Below are 21,106 nucleotides of genomic sequence, written 5' to 3'. Positions count from 1 at the left end.
TTCAATGAACTTAAAATTTTAAGGCAACCAGGTCACTTACTATTTCAAGTTAAACCAACAATATTTTTTACAGTCCTTCACAGCTGAAGGACTATTATGTAATTAGTCTTTTGTCTATACAGCATTTGCAGGAGAAATACGCTGACAGCGAAACTGATTAGACTTTTTTTGTGCCACGTTGCACGTGCACAAAAGTTCTGTGCATGTCCTCATAAAATTCTGCTCTCCTCGTAATTTTACCTTTTGTTCAAGGTAGATTTTTACATTTGGATCTAAATGCAAAAAACATCAAATTAAATAATTCGGTCAGAACAGAATGTCCTATTACGAGAGCAAACTGAGCGCAATGTTCTCCATCAATAACAGTTACCATTATGCAATGAAAGCTGAAATGAATATCAGAGTTAGCAACCCTAATAAGGTTTATTCAATATTGGAAATGTCTTTGACTATGCTATTTACTACATGATGTCTGTATTCCTATCAGCTGATGACATGACATTAAAAGTCATTAGGTCATTTTTTTCATTATTGTGACTAATAGGGTGAACTCACATAAACTGGGCCCTCTTTTGTCAATCATAACGATGTAAAAAAGTGGCTCAATTTGCCTGAATGTACCAGGATTACAGTACATCTTTTAAAACTAAACAATAATTATGGCATTCTATACCTTTTGATATTCTCATATCATATTATCCAGAGAAAAACAGCACAGAGACAGATCTCTTCAAATGAACGGACAGTTATCGAGGAGACAGCTAATCTACCACATTTCTTGTATTCAACAATGAGAGGTAGATTAATTTAAAGAGGCAGTCTAAACACTGATGCCAACAACAATTTGTTCCAATTATGTTTAGAGACGCTGCAATACATTACTAAACAGCACAGTGACAGAAGAAGACAATGCACAAGAAACGTCAGCAGGAAATTATGTCTTACTGTTTTATATAATAATCAGATGCCAATTCTGGATAATGATGATAACCTTTATTTCTGTGTTCGATATCTAACCAAAGATTATGTGTAACAAGAAAGGACAAATCTGGAGAAAAAGAGTGGCAGGTAATGTAGCTCAATAAAGATATTGCAGTGTTTAGATGTTTAACTACAAATGGACCTTTTCTCTCTTTGGATGACAGACATATCTGACCTCTTCTTTTCCCTGTACATTCCCTTTAACGTACAATAATTTTCTGTCAAAAGATATACATACACCAACATTCAAAAGTTTGGAGCTGATAAGATTTTTTTAAGTTTCTTATGTTCACCAATTCTGCATTTATTTTATCAAAAATACAGTGAAAACAGTTAAATATTATTACAATTTCAAATAACTGTTTTCTATTTTAATATATTTAAAAAGCATCATTACTCCAGTCTTCAGTGTCATATGATCCTTCAGAAATCATTTTAATTTGCTGTTTTGCTGCTCAAGAAACATTTAATATTATCAATGTTAAAACACTTGTTTTCTTTGATGAATAGAAAGCAAAACACTTTTCAATTTTAAATTGAAATCGTTATAAATGTCTTTACTGCCACCTTTTGTGTAAGTTTGCAAGTTTATTAATTACCCCAAACTTTTGAACAGTAGTGTATATATTATTGAATCCAGATAAGATAAAATTTAAATAAAATATACTTTAACTTTCTATATATTTATATATATTTAATTCTCTCAAATACTATGGCTTCTTATCAATGTCGAACATTATATTACAGACTAATACTCCATCCATCATATACGACCACATACATTAGACTACATAAAACAATACTGTAGTTTGACTCACACAACACCATCTACAGCAATAATCACAGTCAATTGCTAAATTAGAATTACAGTGTTGTTCAAAACATACACTGTGTAAACACCATTTCAGTCACTTTACATTTAAAGGGATACTCCACTTTTTTTGGAAATAGGCTCATTTTACAACTCCCCCAGAGGTAAACAGTTGAGTTTTACCGTTTTTGAATCCATTCAGCCGATTTTCTGATATTTAGAAGAATATCAGTAACCAGACAGTTTCTGGTCTCATTGACTTCCATAGTAGGAAAAAAAATATACTATGGAAGTCAATGAGACCAGAAACGGTCTGGTTATTGATAGTCTTCTAAATATCAGAAAATCGTCTGAATACATTTAAAAACGGTAAAACCCAACTGTTTAACTCAGGGGGAGTATCCCTTTAAGAATAGCAGCACACATTCAATTTTAACATTAAGTTAATATCATTTGTTTTTCGACAAACTGTCGCTGAGAAGTGCTTATGAAAATGATCGTTCATTGCAGTGCTTCACAAGAGGCACAATTTCTTTATCATAATGCATAATAATCCATATTTCAAGAGTCAAGTACAGGATTAATCCAAAAGAACAGCACTGGGTTGAATCTTTTTGTCTATATATGTAGTGTGTGTGTGTGGCCTTGCATAGGTCACATGGAAAAAAGGCCAAGAGAATACTGAAATCCGGATCCATTGAGAGCACAAATTACTTAAAAAAAGAATGTCCACAACCTGAACGTCACGTCCAAAATAAGAACATAATGTACCTCTATGTATCATCCCTGTCTTTGTTATTTTGCTGCATTGCTGCTTTTTTTATGAGGGAATTTCTGTGCAATCCCATAGGGCACATGGGCAGCGATGGCACCCATTTCTGCGGCACCTTCCACGTGGAACATCTGGTCATCGAAGTAGATGTGGGGCCGGATTTTCTCCAGCATGGGGCCTTTTGGTGCACCGGCCAGGAAAAGAGCCTCGTCTATCTCTAATCCCCAGGCACGGAGAGTCTTTAAGGCACGGATGCCTGAACTGGCTGCACTGCGGGCCGTCACGAGATAGGTGCGGATGGGACAGTCCAGACGGTAGCCTTTAGCATAGAATTTCTTCTGAAGCTTCCCAAGCAATTCTAGGAAACCCTTCAGCGGCCCCTGTGTGGTGGACAGAATCATTACAGTATGTATTGTAGCACATATCCACTAAACTGAACAACAAGGATGTTCAGTCCTGCTCTTGGAGCTTTATATAACATATTATATCTGCTCATTTAAAGGTCAAGTGTGTCATTTTGTACTATACTCCACTAGGGGCAGCAAATGCAAAAAGATTTTTTTGTTGTTGTTTTTTTTTCTCAAAAATGTGTCCCCTGCCCATATGCCATTGAATAGAAAGTCCCGCTCCAAACTCATTTGAGCTGATTGAGCCAATAATGCAGTCAGGCTGTGAACTAGGAGACTTAAACAAGCACAAAATGTTTTAAAAGTGCCACAGCGTTACACTTTTGGGATCGGACAAAATATATGAAGAGTTCAGATGCAAAAGCCTCTAAATGCCATTTGAAATTTTCTTCTTTAATGATGATTTTTATCAAACTTGTATATTTAAGTTCAGTAATTTCACTTAAATAACAATTAATAGGTAATTATCTTTGCCATTTAAGTGAAATTACTGAACTTAAATATACAAGTTTGATAAAAATCATCATTAAAGAAGAAAATTTCAAATGGCTTTTAGAGGCTTTTGCATCTGAACTCTTCATATATATATTATATATTATAAATACTTGCTTATCAGCATGCATATTAGCAAAGTACATATTAATGCCTTATTTTGCATGATCATATTCTACAACCCTTAATCCACCCCATACCTAAACTTAACAACTACCTAACCTAAACTTTATTGAGGCCAAATTTGTGGTTAGTTATAGGGAGAATTGGACCCTAATCTAAAGTGTGACCAAAATGACAAACATCACCTCTAAACATTGCTCTGTAGCTTATTTCAGTTCAAATTGCATACATGATCTAACAATGTGTTTTCATTTTCCCTCTCATGCTCGAAGAACTTGTCCAGGCCGTGGGCTTTAAAAATACGCTCAGACTCATCAGAGAAGAGAACAGCGTCGCCATCAAATGCCACTTTCAGCTGGGTCTCAGACACCTCGATTTGTTTTTCTGACATAAACATGGTGGCTGCTGCAATCCCTGTAAGAAAACACAAAGACAAAAGTAGAGTTTACCAGCCAAAGGGAAAAGCAGTCAGGCAAATGTTCTTTAGGACCCATTAAGCCTCAGCAAACCAAATATGTCATTGGATTGTTAGACATTTGGTCGATATGGATTTCAGTGCTTTCCCTCATTTCAGTTATTTTTATTTAGAGTATTTCATACATATTTATTTATGTGATTATTCATATAATAATGATGTGAATCTGTTATACTAAACAGAGCAACATATGGTGTTTATTTACTCACACTAGGCAATCTGATTCTGAACCTACTTGTGTGTGCGCTACAACATCACAACATCAATTTACTTTTTAGTACACATTTTAATTACATTTTTCAATTCAGTATAGTAAGGTTAAAGGGAATAATCGTGCCAACCGTGCCTAGAGTGAGTTCACCGAAAGGATCTTTAAATGGCAAACTGCTAGAGCAATTCCTTTGGAGGCACTTTGACCACTAAGTAATTTGGCACTTTTTATAATTCTGAATTATTGACAGGTTACCTCTCAAATCACTGTCTAAATATACTACATGTCTAAAGTCTGTAAAGCACACCTGTTTAGATTTCATTTCATTTTTTTTTTTTTTTGCTGTGCTAAATATTGTACTTACACCTGTCACGGTTCATGAATTCATTATCTCTTTCTCGTCTCGTTTCATTGCTGTTGTGTGTGTTACTAACCTTCAGCAAGGGCTTCCTGAACCTTTTCAGCATCAGCAGACAAGTACAAGTTTGTTTGCCAAGCTTTCAGGTACCCAATGGGGCTGCTACCTCCTGTCATGACGAACCGCTCAATGAAGAGATCTGGGGACAAGAGAATAATATTAATCCGCAATTAACATTTTCATGAGAGCCAGTTATTATTACACTGATATATTTGCATTTGGTAGAAGCTTTTATCCCAAGCGACGTACGGTACATTGCATTCAAGCTATTGTTACACATTTTATCAGTTATTATCATAGCCTGCACCTTAATGTTTTAATTTAAACTACTATATAGGTATATATGCATTTCCATGTAAAATAGAAAGGCTTTTATATGACTGGAGTCATCCTCTCACATGAGTGTACGTTGAAATCCATTTATCTATTAGATTCATTATCTGTAAGTACTATTTTCCTCAAATTATTTAATCAATGTATCACCGTTTTCAATTAAAAGGTTTCCCTTGAAACACCTCAGTTGAACTGTTTAACAGATGGAAAGCTTGAGACTGGTGAGAAATGTTAGGGTAATGTGCCCCTTTTAGCCTTTGACACATTAGGGTATGACTGCCAGCTCAGTAACACATTGAGCAGCAGGTTTGATTTACATGACATGTCAAGCCAAGTTTGCCCAGGAGGAGTAAAGTAACTAAGGGATCATTCTCGTAAAATGAACCCTGATCAGGATCCTGACGCATGTTGGTGGGATGGGATCATCCTAAAGGGGGTTATTTTGCAATAGCCTAATAATAATTTTACAATAAATGTGTACATTATCAAACATGGCTACTCAGTGTGTTATTTTAAGTTATTTTATTATGTAAAAAGAAACTGTGGAGTACAATTGAAACCAAATGACAGTACCAAATAGGACCTAATATACAGTTTAGCCTCATCATTCAATATGCAACCAGCAAATGCTGCGACTGACTAATCAGAATGAAGTATTCCTGAGAGAACCTAAATGATATTTTTTTAAAAAGGCTCGTGATATTTCAATCTCCGCATTACAATCACATCACATTGACACAATGTTGAGCTTTGATCCAATTCATCATTTTGGTTGAGATTGACATTTTAAAGTTTAAAGTGTGTTGGATCAGCATTTAAAAATTTTGATGAAAGCCGACAGCACACATGTGGGAGCAGTGATATTGAACTAACATTGATTTGTTGTTGTTGACCACAAGATCATGAAAGTATAGGTGTTTTAAACTTGGAACAAGTTGAATGCGTGAATGAGTGTAATCTGGATGTACTAAATTCGCCATGCTGTCATTATCGCGTGACCTACTACTGTCAGTTGTGTCGCATCACTGCCATTCACAAATCCTCTCCTGAGGCCTCATGGGATATTAGTCCATAGTATGCACTTCTCACCGGAAGAAGTGGGTCATCCGGGTACATTTTTGCCTACACTTTTATAATTACTGTGAATTCAGACATTCTTCTTCAGTCACATATTTATGACCACTATTTGCAATTTCGGAATTGATTGCAGCCAAACATAGAAAGATTTGACACCCCTACCACATGCTTCTATTTGTAAATGTTAATTGAAGAAACCATATTGATTTTGATAAAAGAAAAAAAAATAGTTCTATTCTTTTATATAATTTTTGTAATGTGTTTTGGAGCATTAGGCTCACATTTATCTCCTAACAAACATTTTTTTTGTGGTTCAGAACTCATAGTTCTGACTTCAAATGGCTCTTGAAACATCAGTCCATATCCGCATTTTTGTTGCTTTGTCTTAAGAAAGGCCAAAATATGGAGAGATGTTTGTTTTTTCTTCAGTTAGCCACCGGGACGATCAAAACCAGTCCAGCTGAGGCGCTACAGGGAACTGAGCAGGAAGTGGCTGGTTTGCGCTACAAAAGGTTAAAGGTGTCACATGCATCTCTGTGGGAAGATATTATTGGCCAGCTGGAGATTTATCTTCTAAGAAAATATTTGGATTTACAGTTTTGTGTCCTTAGAATCATGTTGTTACTTTCCATCCCGCACTATCAACTTATTGATTGATAGTACCAGTCTATTTGTTTTACGGTTTTGTTATTGATTTGATTCAGATTTAACTGCCTTTTCTAATATGAATAATAATTTTCTGTTTTGTTAATATGAACATAAATATCTTTCCGCCGGTGTGTGTCCAACCATCAGACTTGTGTTTACCTGTAACATCAGATCTTTTTTTCCAATTACTTCCTGAGAATCGCTATACTCTTTCTTTAAACAAAACCAACTAATATTTAAATCTCTAGAAAGGAACAATACAAATCTTTTTTAAATCTCTTAATTACATTTGAATGCTCAGATGTGTGTCTAGACAACACTACACTCTAAAAATCCAATTGTTGGATTAAAAAAAAAAATGCAATTTATAAATTTAACCCAACAGCTGGGTTTGTCCATATTTGACCCAACATTGGGTTAAAACAACCCAGCATTTTTTTTTTTTTTTTTTTTTGAGTGTATAAATACAATAGGCCTGAATACAGGTCTAAGAGGATAGCTTGTATCTTAGTTTTATATCGTCATATTTCCTAGCCCCTAAACTTTTATGGTAAAGCACTAAGACACTAAGTTATGGCATTAATGTACCACATCCTTTAAAGCTGTTTTGAAATGATTCACTTGGGTCAAATATGGACAAACCCAAATGTTGGGTTAAAAAATTACAGTTGAAAGTGAAAGTTGGATTAAATTTTTTAACCCAAAATTTGGGTTTGTCCATATTTTACCCAAATATTGGGTTCAAACAATCCAGCATTGTGTATGCATATTGTGAAAAGCACTATTTTTTACATGACTTGAAAGGTTTCAGCTTTTGCAGTTAATAACTAATTAAAAAAAATAATAATGATCTGCTAGTGAGGTCAGAAAAATAATCTTGTTTTCCCTTTAGATTAAGTTGTGTGTAATGGATAGTGAGAGTCCAGGTTATGGGAGGGTCAGTAATACACTTACTGTGGTGGTTGATGGTGTTGATGAGTCTGACGCCTACGTGGGCATGGTTGTAAGTTACAAGCACAATGTCAAAGAGCTCCTCACTTTCTGGGTAGAGCTCCCGCAATCGGTCGTTTACTGCCTCCAGTGCCTGAGAAAACATGCCAAATAAAGTGTCTATCAAATGAAGAGGTGTAGAATCAGTCAATATTACTATAAGGCAATGTTGTTTGAAATTATAACTTGATAATGCATTATATTTTTATATCCTTGTGTGTTACCTTAACAAACGGGAATGCTGGACCAGGAGCAAAAGGCTCATTCTCGTGCTCCATCTGATATCTGAGGTACTCCTCTATTCCTTGCTCCTCAAACACCTTCTGCTCTTTCTCCGTGCGGAACATAACCCGCGATGACACTGCAATGGTGACAGCGTTCTCTGGTTTGGGCTGAATAGGGATGGTGAAAGTGCTGTGAGACATTCATCACAAACACAAGGCAATTTTGAGCATATAACGTGCAAGAACCGGGGAGCTGGTTCTTCTTTTGGCTGAAAGCATGTATGTTTTCCATAAAAGTGGTCTATCTACTGTATATTATAGCTTTGTGTAACAAATAGATTAGTTTTTACACTAATATATTCTCTTATATCTGTTAAAATCTTCTTATAGTGCTCAAATTTCACTTGTGAGTTGAATTTGCACATTGCATATCATCAATGGTTATCAATTATACACTACAGAATGTATTCATATTTTAAATTAGCTTTTAAATGTTTTTTTATTTATTAAAAAAAATCTTATAGGTCTATCATTTTTTTTCAAATATCTTAAAATGCATTTTATTGTTACATTTAAAATATTAATTTTAGTTTAACTTAATTTGTTATGTGATTTTGTCGTGTTCATTTTTCATATTTCCCTTAAGTTTTTTTTTTTTTTTTTTTTACTAATTTTACTTCATTTCTAATTTTTTCCTATTTAAAAAAGTCTAATAATATAGTATATCTAATATTTATTTTAATTACTTAAAAATGTGAAATACTGTTGGATATAAGAATTTAGTATCATTGATTAAAAACCTGGTGAAACATTATAGATAGTTATATATATATTATATTATAATGTATAGATAGTTATATGCATTATGTGATAGTTTTTAGGTGAACTGTCCCTTTAATACATCATATTTGAATAATCACATATGGAAGGGAAATTACTGAATTACAATGTTGCTTGGGTATCGTTTTCTTCAGATGACTTAAAACAATATAGTTCACAATCCATATAGACCACTTTAGCAATCTGCTAAACATCTTATTTTGTGTTCCATGGAAGATCATAAATCATACTGATTTGAATCATTATAAGGGTGAGTAAATTATAACAGAAAATTACAGAGTGCATAAAGCAATTTTAAAAGAACAGTATGAAATGCAATAGCCATCTCTCCTCAGCAAGCAACCATGCGTCATTACAGATTATCTTGTTAAGTGAGAAGACAAGAGTGGAGCGATTAATAAAGAGCACATTAGGATGTCCGCTTTCAGAGTAGGTCAGACAGGACTGGTATTCAGTCAGTATTTCATGCTGTCACATACTGTAGATATAGACTACTAAGAGTGATCCAGTGATCAAACTAAAATTCACTTCCAAGTAATGTTTTCTATCCCTGTTCTGTAATTTAGTGGACACTGGTAATGTATCAAATGGTGTAGTTGGTAACGTGATTCCCAGCAGCAGAGCGTAAAACATGTACAGTGTTTATAGTCACATGGCCCACATCAGCTGACTAGCAGCTCAGTATGTCACAGGAAACCCAGGAAGAGCAGGGCTATTTAATTTTGGAAAGGGGCTACCGTATGACACAGCCAGACCGCTGTGTGTGCCGTTCAGCATGAGCGACCAGAGACATGTACTGCATGAGGGGTTATGGGAAAAGGACAAGCCAGTGTAAATTGATCTGTGATGAGTGAAAAGCCTTTCACCAAAGAACCGGAGACTGATTTGCCATTCCAGATGAGCCATGATGTTGTGTTGGTCATGCTGGGAGATCTTGAGAGGTTTGAACAGGACTGGGAAATGTTTTAACGATAGGGGGTCCGGGATAGACGTTACCGGGAAATGAGAGTGGATAAGTGCCCACTGCATTACATATGGTCAGTTGAACCAGAATTGAACTATTCAGCACACTGTTAGATGGAACATTTACTCTAACAGCCCTTTACAGATCTGGAAAAAAAGTGAACATTGACCTGCTCTTTATCGTAATTGTCTGAACTCTAGTGCCCACTTATCAGCTAAATGTGCCCATTTAGACATTAGTGATTTCTGAACCAGACAGAAACATGAGGGCAAAAACACAGGGAAGAAAGTTACACTTTTAGAACATGCAATTTAGGATGTTTTAGGAACTAAACAAAACAAAAAAATGTTAAAATAGAATTATTCATTTAGAATGTGAATTTAGGCCCCATAGGGACCTCAGCATATTTCCAAAAGGGCCCAAGAAGACTTGAAACGGGCGCAATCAAACAGACCGAAACAAAACAGACATTCCGACACCGAACGCACATTTCAAAGTAAAATAACTGACAGCATTGTTTTACAGAGAAACGAGTGTGAATACTATGGTAATTTTTTATGTTTTAATACAGTCAAAAATTGACATGCAGCACCTTTGTTATTTCCACAAAAGTTATTTCCACTCTAGAGTCAGACTTTAGGGCACCACTGTGTGTTATGTTGTGGTTATACTACTTATTCTGCCATTTTTTATGTCTCTCTAGTGGTCAATCACAGGAAAGCAAAACATATTGATTGCATTGCACATTCACATCAACTTAAAGGCATACATGCCTTCTGTTAAACATCAGTAGTAGCACACATCTTCTAAAAAAAGATTTCTATCCTGTAAAAATGGAATTATCAATGTTATGTTATAATATATGTGTTTACATATTATACAAGATTCAACTAATTTTTATAGTAAAATTGATGTAATTTAAGTTGAAATGACTTAAACATCCAAGTTGATTCAACTTAAAAAAAAATTAAAGCATCACTTTTGACAAATTTCAAATTTTAATGACTTTGTACCCAGTAATCTGTTAAATGAATTGAAGCACCATCAAACTGAGCTCTTAAGAATGCATTAACAACTTTGTTTGTGCAAGTCCATATTGTGGGTCAAAAGGTCATGCGTTTAGTAGAGCCAAGCAGAACAGATTGTTAATGAAATGGCAGAGAACAAAATCTGCATGACCCTTTGAAAATACTTACAAAAAATATGCCTCCCTCCACCTTCCTGGTCCGTCTCACAGGTCCCTTCATAAAATAACATTTCACATCAACCTCCATGTCACAGTAATACAGATTTGTCTGTTATGTAATGCATGTAACAATACATATGTTCTGGTTGGGAAAGAATTTGCCATGATTGGAAATGAATAGGAAAACACAGCTGGGACAAAATGCTGGGACAAAACCTAGTTGAGAACAGAACCACCAAACCATGATGACCGTAAAAAAAAACCAACGACAATATTGGTATACTTCCGATTCAACAAGAAGAGACACTGTAATTCACTAAGAGTTATGGATAAGTGATATCTGAATTGTGGCGCTTCGGAATGGATGTTTCTATAGAGGGTTTTACCATATATATATATATATATATATACATAAGCTGTCTGCAATATTGGAGCGGTCAGTAAACATTCAAGGGCAAGTTAACTGAGCATCTGCAACCGTATTTAGACGCATGTATGAATATCTATAGACTTCAGCAGATGATTTTGCTACACTTAACACAATAAAACAAGACAAAGGCGTCAGCTGACATGACATTAAAAAGTAAAAACATTAAAAGTATGATAGTAAAAATATGTAATATTGAGTTAATACATGTAAAAACACAAACCAACACATTCACACTTGTGAAAGGTTGTCCCATTTCTTAGAGAATTTAAATCTCAGCGGTTTCACAATCAGAAGCTGAGTTGACCATTGCAAGATGGCGGGTGTGCCGACTGGTTTGGAGTGATGGAAAGTGGCATCTATGTATACATATCTATGGTTTTTGCTCTCCTGTAGTGATGTTATATAACCATGTGCTTGGAAAAGCTCCTTGAATGCTTGCTCAGTATTATATGATGTTATTTGTGGTTCAAACTCTTTAATTACACTGGCACATGATACAGTTACAGACATGGTGGTGGAGGGGGGGGGGGGTAACTGCTTAACAGTAGCAGTTCGTCTCAGGAAACAATCTTTTGGTGAATAAACTAAATAAACGCTGTGTTTTCTTTTCCTGTTACCAGGCGGAAACAGAAACTCAACCTCTGATCCTTTGCACTGCATCCATGTGAGCCAAGTGAGCAAAGAAAGACACCATCCCTCTTAAATATCTACATGGAATTGTCAATTTCGATTTGGAAATTGGGCATTATTACATTAAAGACCTACCAATCATTTAACAGATTTTTTTATGAGAGATTTAGATTTTGATCCTGGCTACGATATTGAAGTACAAATGCTTTGCGGATGTGTTTTGGGTCAGTGCCATGTTGAAAGGGTTAAACATTTTCCTAATGTTTGGGGTCCGGAAGTGTGCTTATTAGCTAAACAAGCTTTTTAATGCTTTTTTGAATGCAATTTATTCTTGTGATGATAAAGCTGAATTTCCAGCATCATTACTCATCATTACTGTCAAATGATCCTTCAGAAATCATTATAATGCTGATTTAGCGCTAAAGAATCATGTATTATTATTAATGTGCAGCTAATTTTTTTTTTTTGTGTGTGTGTGTGAGAAAACTATGATCATTTATTTTATTTTTTCAGGATGTGTTGTTGAATAGAAATTTCAAAAAGAAAATAAATGTAAAATAATTTACTGTTAATAATTTACTGAGCAGTTTAATACTTCCTGAATCCTTGCTTATTAAAAGTATTCATTTCTTTCAAAAAATGAATAAACTTCCGGACCCCAAACATTTGAAAAGTAGTGTCTGTTATAATTTTGCAACATTTTGCATATTACTTAAAAAAAGTACAATTTAAATAAATTAATATATTCATATACCGTACTAACTTTTACATGTGGCTGTTTAAGTGCTGGTTCCCATTATAACTACGCTACAGTGTACATGCATTAAAATGAATTGTAACGTCTTCCTAATCAATAATGCCAGGAAATATTCAACAGCCTTTTTTTTCTGTCAAGACTTTAAGGCAGAGATATATTCACTCACTGGAGTAAAATGTGTGACAACTAGCCCCGGGCTCCACTACCTGCACAGATAAAAATACAATCGCAATTCAGGTTTTTAAATAAAATATTTTCTAATTATTTCCGTCACTTGGCTAATATGGGTTTTGTACCCACTGCATAGTAGACAATTTCCCTGCTGGGTACGAAGAACCATGAATCATTCTTGGGTTGGGTCGGTCTGGGACAACTAGTGCAAGTGTTAGAAATAGGAGAATACAAGAGGATAACAAAGAGGAGAATGGCATTGCAGGTTATTAATAGATCTGGAAAAGGCCAGTGCCGCTTATAATAAGTATAGAGCTAAAAGCTGCGACGGAGAAGGGAATAATCCACATGGTGTTGACCAACTGCCTGTTGCACACGCTAAAGGAGCAGTTTTTATGTGTTAAGGAGACTGAGCCATCCAAAATGTATTTGACAACACATCTAAAGTTCTCTAAAATACAAAAACAATGCACTAGGCCAGACAAGCTCTCATTTTATAAAGCTCTGCCCTTGATTGTAACTATTTTATTCACCACAACATATGACAGATGGCATTTCGATATCTTTACGGCGGTGATTCCCAGAGTCTAAATTATCTGCACCTGCTGCACCTCCGATGGCATTATCTCCTTACATTAGTAGCCTACTGTTACCTAATAGTGCTATTACCCCTCCTTTCCCATGAAACCTGTTCTGCTTCTCTTTTATAAACACTGACACCACAACCAGACACCACAACATGAAAGGCTATGATCCTCTTTACATTATATTTCATGTAATTAGCTATTCTCTGTGGAGGGAAAAGTGAGACTGCAACCATAAGACTGGCTTCACAGCGCCATTGAAACACGTGCACTACTCACCGTATGTAAACATTTCACACACTAAATAGCCGTAAAAAGTGTGACCTCACCAGAAAAAGGTCAGAAGCCAAAGGAAAATCACATCACAATGAATGTTAAGAGTTATACTATGCAAATGTCCATCTGATGCACAAATACAGTGTGGAACACTGATCACAAATGGGACACTTACTGATTTGGGCTTCTTTGTAGAAGCCATATTTTCATGGATATCCTTGCTGTCCTCCCAGGATGCTTTGCTATCACCGTTTGAGGCTGGCGGACAGGTGTTGGGCATGGGGTCTTGCCCCTTCATGACCTGAACATGGTCAAGACTCATTTTCCCCAACGCTTCTCATTAACGACACACTAATCCAGGGCTGTGCTATTCTTTCTGATCACATGCACAGCCTCTCTTCCACACACAGTGTGTGTTCCCAGCTTTAGGCAGGACAGTGCCGTTGGTATCCAATGGTATATCCTGCTTCAAGGTCTAATGGCAGTGCTGGCTTTAGTTGTGTGCGTCTATACCCTCTCTGTTCTGACGCTCTGCCTGCAATCTGCTGCTGTGACGCGGTGTGTGTTGATATCTGGCCCCTTCTCTCACCCTCCCTCCCTTACTCCTCTCATCCCTCACTCATGCACATACTGTCCCCCTCCCTTTCCCTGTATTACGTGCTATCATCTATCTGCATGTGCTCTCTCTCTCTCTCACTCTCTTAGTAAACTAGACAAAATATCATACATTCTAACAGGATCAGCATATATCGGCCAATGAATAATGAGCTTCCCTGACAGCTGTCCTTCCTAGTCCCTGTCATTGGCAGCCCTGACACACGAGAGACAGGTAGATACCAACACAAACATGACTGTTCTTTTTCCCCACTGTCCCCTTAATGGCATTGTTTGTAACCCAATAATTAGTTGCTAGGCAGCACTTCGACCTCATGCAGTAGAACCTTGCCAGAGATTGGCTGCTTAATGGCAGCCCTGCCCTGTCAACAGCCTTGGGGATATGAGTGGCAAACTGTCCACACTGTACATAGAGTGATAGACTGCCCTCTTCTGGGTAAAAAGGAACTACATTCTCTTCGCTCATCATAGGATACCACACCTAAATTTAACACTTAAACACTCCCAATTGAACTAACGTCTATTCCTGGCTTAATCTAAACCCTGTCTGTTAAACCAGGCCTTTTATTCTGCATACATCAGTCTTATTTCTCCCCATAGGAACATGTGAGGAGAAAAGCCTCAGTGGAGGCTTTAAAACAACATTAAATAGCTAAATATGACACAAATGAAATCCACTACAACTCTCAACCCAGTTTCACAGACGAGGTTTAAGCCCAGTCCCAAACTAAATTCCTGATTGAGCTGTTTTAACTGAAAGCAACTTTCACTGATCATAAAATATGTCAGTGCCATTCAAGATGCACACCAGTCATGTTTTCTTCTAAGTCACATACAATATAAAAGATCCTTAAATGCTCTAATTGAACTAAAGACTAAACCTGGCTTAATCTAGCCATGTGTGTGAAACTGTGCACGTTTGCATAAAGTGTATGTTGGTGTTGCATAAAAAAACCCTTGTAGGTAAACTGATCCTCTCATTTCCCCCCTCATTTCACTTGAAGTTTGGGCCTCCTGTCCACTTCTTAAAACAACAGACTGGAAATGGTAAAAAGATAATAAATACTTGTGACATGTATTGAATGTACTGACCATACATATATATACAATATGAATACGAAGCTCTGCAGACCAACTCGACATCATATCTCTAAAAAATAAAGTCTATCTTCTGGCATCAAAACTACTCAAACTGGCTGTAAGTTAAATGTAAGTTATTTACTGAAACACTGTAAGTGAATGTCTCCATCATTTCAGCGTTGCTAAGCGAAATACTTAGTAGTATATACATAAAAAGATTGTAATTATTTTATAAAGAGTCGATACTTACATAAAGACTTTTACTGTGAAGTGCCGTTTATCATGGAAAATCCCACACGTCATCTTGCTTCACATCGTTGTTAGCGGCGGCGGAACGGAAAGACAGATAGCACCAGTGCTTCCTGAAAGTCCAAACAAAACATGAGTTATTGCCGTTTTCTTTAGGTTTTGAAAAAAAAAAAAACTGTTTGAAATTAGTCGGAAAATAGTCGTTCGTTTGAATAACAAGAATGGAGCATTCGGTGCCCAAAAAGTAAGTGAAATGGCCAGCTCGGCTAACCAGTTATCAACCAAGCTAATATTTACAGGCCTCATCTCACTAACCAAACTGAAACTTCATATCATTGAACGAACTAGACAACATTGTGTGGTTGATATCTTGATGTTCGTTGCTATATCTACAAAATGACACTTGAACGTATTCTGACCTACAGTTGTTATGTTAATTTTATCTAAGTTTGGGTTACATTTATAATTGCGAGTGTCTGAACCCATGAAATTTTATTATGCATTAAATAAAGTACAATTGTCTTGTTCATGACAGTAAGCTGAAGAAACTCAGTGAAGACAGTCTTACCAAGCAGCCAGAGGAAGTATTTGATGTCCTTGAAAAACTTGGAGAAGGGTGTGTACCACTCTTATACTTAAATGATATTGAATTCATTTTGTATGAAATATTCACATAATGAATTATTTTTGGTTCAGATCATATGGCAGTGTTTTTAAAGCCATTCACAAGGAATCGGGCCAGGTGGTGGCCATTAAACAGGTTCCTGTCGAATCAGACCTACAGGAAATCATCAAAGAGATCTCCATAATGCAGCAATGTGACAGGTAAAGCAGCTCATGGATTAATAATAATAATTAAGCATTTTAGTAATATAGTGTTATTGGGCTTCCCAATTAATTCCCAATTACTCTATCCTTGTATTTTAACAGTCCTTATGTGGTGAAGTACTATGGCAGCTATTTCAAGAACACAGATCTGTGGATTGTGATGGAGTACTGTGGCGCTGGATCGGTGTCTGATATCATCAGACTGCGCAATAAAACGGTAAAATATGAAAATATTATAACTATACATACACTATACAGATTCATCCCATGCTTAATAACACTGTTTTTTCTTTCTCATGACAAGCTCACCGAGGATGAAATCGCCACTGTTCTCAAATCCACCTTGAAAGGTCTGGAATATCTCCATTTCATGAGGAAAATCCACAGGGACATCAAAGCTGGGAATATTCTTCTCAACACAGAAGGCCATGCCAAACTAGCTGATTTTGGAGTGGCTGGACAACTTACCGTGAGTATTAAACCTATCTGCTTTAATGTAGAAAAATTGCACAAATTATTTGTCAAAGGTTTGGACATTACTGATTATTAATTTATTTTAATTTTTTTAGAATAATAGTATAGTCATCGAAAAAATTAAAGAACCAGCGTTTTTCTTGTTTGTACGTTGATGTTATTGAATTTTCTTTATTGCTCCAGTTTCTCTCTAAATTAGTTCCTGTAAAAATTACATACCATACTGTACCATCTCCACTGTAACATGGTCCCATATAGCAGTAAACTAAGATAAATAAGATTAACATTAAATGTAATTGATTAAAAATGCAATTCAGATTAAATTCAGATTTAGTAGTTTTAGCTTCTTCAAAAAGTCCAAATCATCCTTAAAAAAAGTTGGTTTTGAAAACAATTGACTAAACTATTTGTTTGACTACAAAACTAATTTAAAGCATTCAGATCAAACGTTTTTCTCTCATCTATGTTCTTCTAATATATTTTTCGGTCAAGTTTGTCCAAACTGCTGGTGTATCATGTTGCATGAATTAAAATCATGTCTATTTATACTGACCAAAATAGGACACAATGGCAAAGAGGAACACGGTTATCGGGACACCCTTCTGGATGGCACCAGAGGTGATCCAGGAGATCGGATACAACTGTGTGGCTGATATCTGGTCTCTCGGCATCACGTCCATAGAAATGGCTGAAGGAAAGCCTCCTTATGCAGACATTCATCCAATGAGAGTGAGTGGGAACACTCTGAGAATTCTTTGACTTGAAATTTTGACTAGAAACTGCCTGGATGGTGACTCTGTCTGGTTTTGTTCTTTTGTGTCATCAGGCTATTTTTATGATTCCCACAAACCCTCCACCCACGTTCCGCAAGCCAGAGCTGTGGAGTGACGAATTCACAGATTTTGTGAAGAAATGTCTGGTGAAGAACCCAGAGCAGAGAGCGACGGCCACTCAACTGCTGCAGGTGTGGGAAGAGCCTTGTATTGCGAACTAATAGTTCCTGTTTATGATTCATACAGTTACTAATTCACTCTCTAATTTAGTTTGGGGGTTTTCCATAAAGTAGTGTTTAAAAATATCTAATATACTTTGGCAGCATCCCTTTATAACCAATGCTAAGCCAGTGATCCTTCTGCGGGACCTGATCACAGAGGCCATGGAGATGAAGATCAAGAGACAGCAGGAGCAGCAGAGAGAGCTGGAGGAGGAGGATGAGAACTCTGTGAGTTGCACATCAGTTGTTCAGCAGTTTACGATTAGCTCAGCATTTGTGTTATAGCTGATGTCATATGTGACTGCATTCTACAGGAGGAGGAAGTAGATTCCGGCACCATGATGAAGTCTAGTTCGGAGAGCGACGGCACCATGCGGGCCACGGGCACCATGAGCGATGGCGTTCAGACCATGATCGCGCACGATGGCACCATGCTGGAGTCTGACCTGGGCACCATGGTCATCAACAGCGATGATGAGGAGGAAGAGGAAGATCTCGGCTCGATGAGGAGTGAGCCTTTATGCCTTTATCTTTTAATTAACCTTTTTGTGGCTCTTTGAGAAAAGTATAATCTGATGTTTTATCCTCTAAATAGGAAATCCTACATCTCAGCAAATTCAGCGTCCATCCTTCATGGACTACTTCGACAAGCAGGACTCAAATAAAGCTCAAGAGGGTTATAACCACAACCAGCAGGACCCGTGTTTAATTTCCAAGACCGCTTTCCCTGATAACTGGAAAGTGCCGCAAGATGGAGATTTTGATTTTGTAAGTGCTATGATGGATCTTTTGATTTGTTTTGTGTTAGAGCTTCATGATTAATTGCTAAAGTTCGCAATCTCAGTTTAAACACCCATGCAATCTTATTTCTAAATGACAAAAATACGGTTAAACCGTTGGCCGGTACGATTGCAGCATTCAAATCTTTGTTGGTGTTGTCACTGGCCCAGAGAGAGCAGTATACATATAAAACTTAAAGTAGCGCAGTGTTAGTTTCATTGACGAAAATAATGACAATTTTTTTTTTCAACAACATTTTTTTAAGAGGCGAAAACTAAATAAAACCTAGTTTTGAATGACAAAAAATCTATTGATGCCTTTCATCAACTATAGTGATTATCTGGGAAGTGATCCAGTCAGAGAACTGATGTCCTGCGTGTGGTAGATGTGCATATTTGTACTTTAACGTACTGATCTACCCTGCGGTAGTTAATAAAGCGTAGTTAATAAAGAATGCATACATCATATTGGATGTTCAAACTTAAAAATCATTCAGATTTTTATGGTTAATAGATGTTTTTTTTCCGGGAGTATATGGGTTTGGAAATTTTAGAGAAATTCTAAATTAACGCATTACAATTTACCTAAACCCATATTTTAATCGACTAAATCTACTGTAGATTAAGTGGAATAATATCTTATTGTATTTCACCAACTAAACCTAAAAAAATTCAGATGACTATAATATGACTAAATCTAAATGGCATTTTAGTCAAGACTGAGACTAAAACTAAATCAAAATTTGCTGTCAGAATTAACACTGGAGTGTGATCAAAATAGAATAAATCACTTTTCGAAATCAACTTGACGCTTTAAATATTGTATCAATTACATCATAACACCTGACCTGTAGGTGTTAACAAGTGACTGTTAAATTTTTTTATTTGTCAATGAATCCAAAACACATACTTCCCCACTATACTGTAGGCGAAAAACAGCATGTGACAAAATAAGTTTTTCTGAATTCACTGTACTAAAAAAGATGGCAAAAGGAACCTGGTTGACCTATTTCTTCCCGGGGAGATTCTGAAGTGCATACGATGGACACTTTACTATCCCATGGGACCAAAGGAGAGTAGTTAAATAGACTGCAACAATTAAAATTTTGTCGGAACCTCTTGTAAATGAAGTTATTTAGTTAAACTAAACTTAAATTAGTTTGCTTGTCTATTCAGATTTGTGATCTCGGTAACACTTTACAATAAGGTTCATTTATTGAACATTAGTTAATGTATTAACTAACATGAACTAACCATGAGCAATACATTTGTTACTGTTTTTGTCAATCTTTGTTAACGTTAGTTAATACAATTCCAGCTGTTCATTGTTTATTCGCGTTAGTTCACAGTGCATTAACTAATGTTAACAAGATTTTAATAAAGTATTAGTAAATGTAAAAATTAACATTAACATAGATTAACAAATGCTGTAGAAGTATTGTTCATTCTTAGTTAATGTTAACTAATGTAGTTAACTAATGAACCTTATTGTAAAGTGTTACCGTGATCTCTATGTTAAACAAAATTGTGATCCTCAATTTAATCCCGAATCTTGCAGCTCTATTTGTATGCATAAAGCTGATTAAACTGAATTAGTTTTTCTGTCTATGTAGCTGAAAAACCTTGATTTTGAGGAGCTCCAGATGCGTCTCACTGCTCTGGACCCCATGATGGAGCGAGAGATCGAAGAACTACGGCAGCGCTACACGGCTAAAAGGCAACCCATTCTCGACGCCATGGATGCGAAGAAACGCAGACAGCAGAACTTCTAACCGACTTCACAGAAGCTGAAGCTTCAAAGCTGGCTGGCCAGATCTTATGTTCCCTCCTTTGTTAAATCTTTGTACTGATGCATCTGATTCTAAACTGCTGTTTCTACTTTTGAAGAAGGTCCTAGTGGATGTATAAAACAACAACAAAAAAGTCAAGATATAATACTCGATCAAGAATTATTATTTTTTTTTTTTGTTCTTTAGAATTCAAAGGTCATCCTTAATAGAAAAGATTGAGTCTCACCCTCACAATATTATGAAGTTTATGCTTTTCTGCTTTTCTCTAATTTCCAAAAACCAGAGATGGGGGACTCAAGTCACACGACTTGTCTCAAGTCGCACATTTAAAGGGGAACTAGACCCCTGGTCAGAGGCTGACTCCACCCACTGGCATTATTTTAAAAATGCTGAAAAAATGGCCAGACCTGGCGGAGTTAGAGGGGACGAATCGAGTTCAAGACTTCGACTTAACTTGACCCTTAGCAGGACTCGACTTGACTTAGTTGTGTGTACCT

The 21,106-nt window shown here is 36.3% G+C and overlaps 2 protein-coding genes across 5 annotated transcripts; one reads left to right on the top strand and one right to left on the bottom strand.

Annotated features, from left to right (window-relative positions):
• Positions 1-2,131: 2,131 nt before the first annotated feature.
• Positions 2,132-14,379, bottom strand: nt5c1aa (5'-nucleotidase, cytosolic IAa). 4 transcript variants are annotated; one of them, XM_039681001.2, is made up of 7 exons: positions 13,976-14,379; positions 10,963-11,007; positions 7,963-8,130; positions 7,703-7,832; positions 4,707-4,829; positions 3,816-4,000; positions 2,132-2,944 (listed from the first exon to the last, which is right to left on the bottom strand). In XM_039681001.2, exons 1-7 carry the CDS (start codon positions 14,120-14,122, stop codon positions 2,588-2,590), a joined length of 1,155 nt encoding a protein of 384 aa, XP_039536935.1. In that variant the 5' UTR covers positions 14,123-14,379; the 3' UTR covers positions 2,132-2,587. The 4 variants fall into 4 exon arrangements, with proteins under 4 accessions (XP_039536935.1, XP_088979430.1, XP_039536936.1 ...); XM_089123304.1 differs by having other exon boundaries at positions 7,787-7,832; XM_039681002.2 differs by lacking the exon at positions 10,963-11,007.
• A 1,445-nt stretch (positions 14,380-15,824) lies between these two features.
• Positions 15,825-20,768, top strand: stk3 (serine/threonine kinase 3 (STE20 homolog, yeast)). The gene is made up of 11 exons (XM_039681000.2): positions 15,825-15,988; positions 16,280-16,360; positions 16,441-16,569; positions 16,675-16,789; positions 16,877-17,041; positions 17,608-17,775; positions 17,873-18,010; positions 18,143-18,268; positions 18,355-18,550; positions 18,636-18,808; positions 20,433-20,768. The coding sequence occupies exons 1-11, from the start codon at positions 15,966-15,968 to the stop codon at positions 20,589-20,591; spliced, it is 1,473 nt and encodes a 490-aa protein (XP_039536934.1). The 5' UTR covers positions 15,825-15,965; the 3' UTR covers positions 20,592-20,768.
• The last annotated feature ends 338 nt before the right edge of the window (positions 20,769-21,106 follow it).

The sequence above is a fragment of the Pimephales promelas genome, chromosome 18 (assembly GCF_988280905.1).
Source record: "Pimephales promelas chromosome 18, fPimPro1.hap1.1, whole genome shotgun sequence".
In the NCBI taxonomy this organism is placed as follows: domain Eukaryota; kingdom Metazoa; phylum Chordata; class Actinopteri; order Cypriniformes; family Leuciscidae; genus Pimephales; species Pimephales promelas.
The sequence above is the reverse complement of the archived record's forward strand: the minus strand, read 5'-3'. Positions and strand labels throughout refer to the sequence as shown.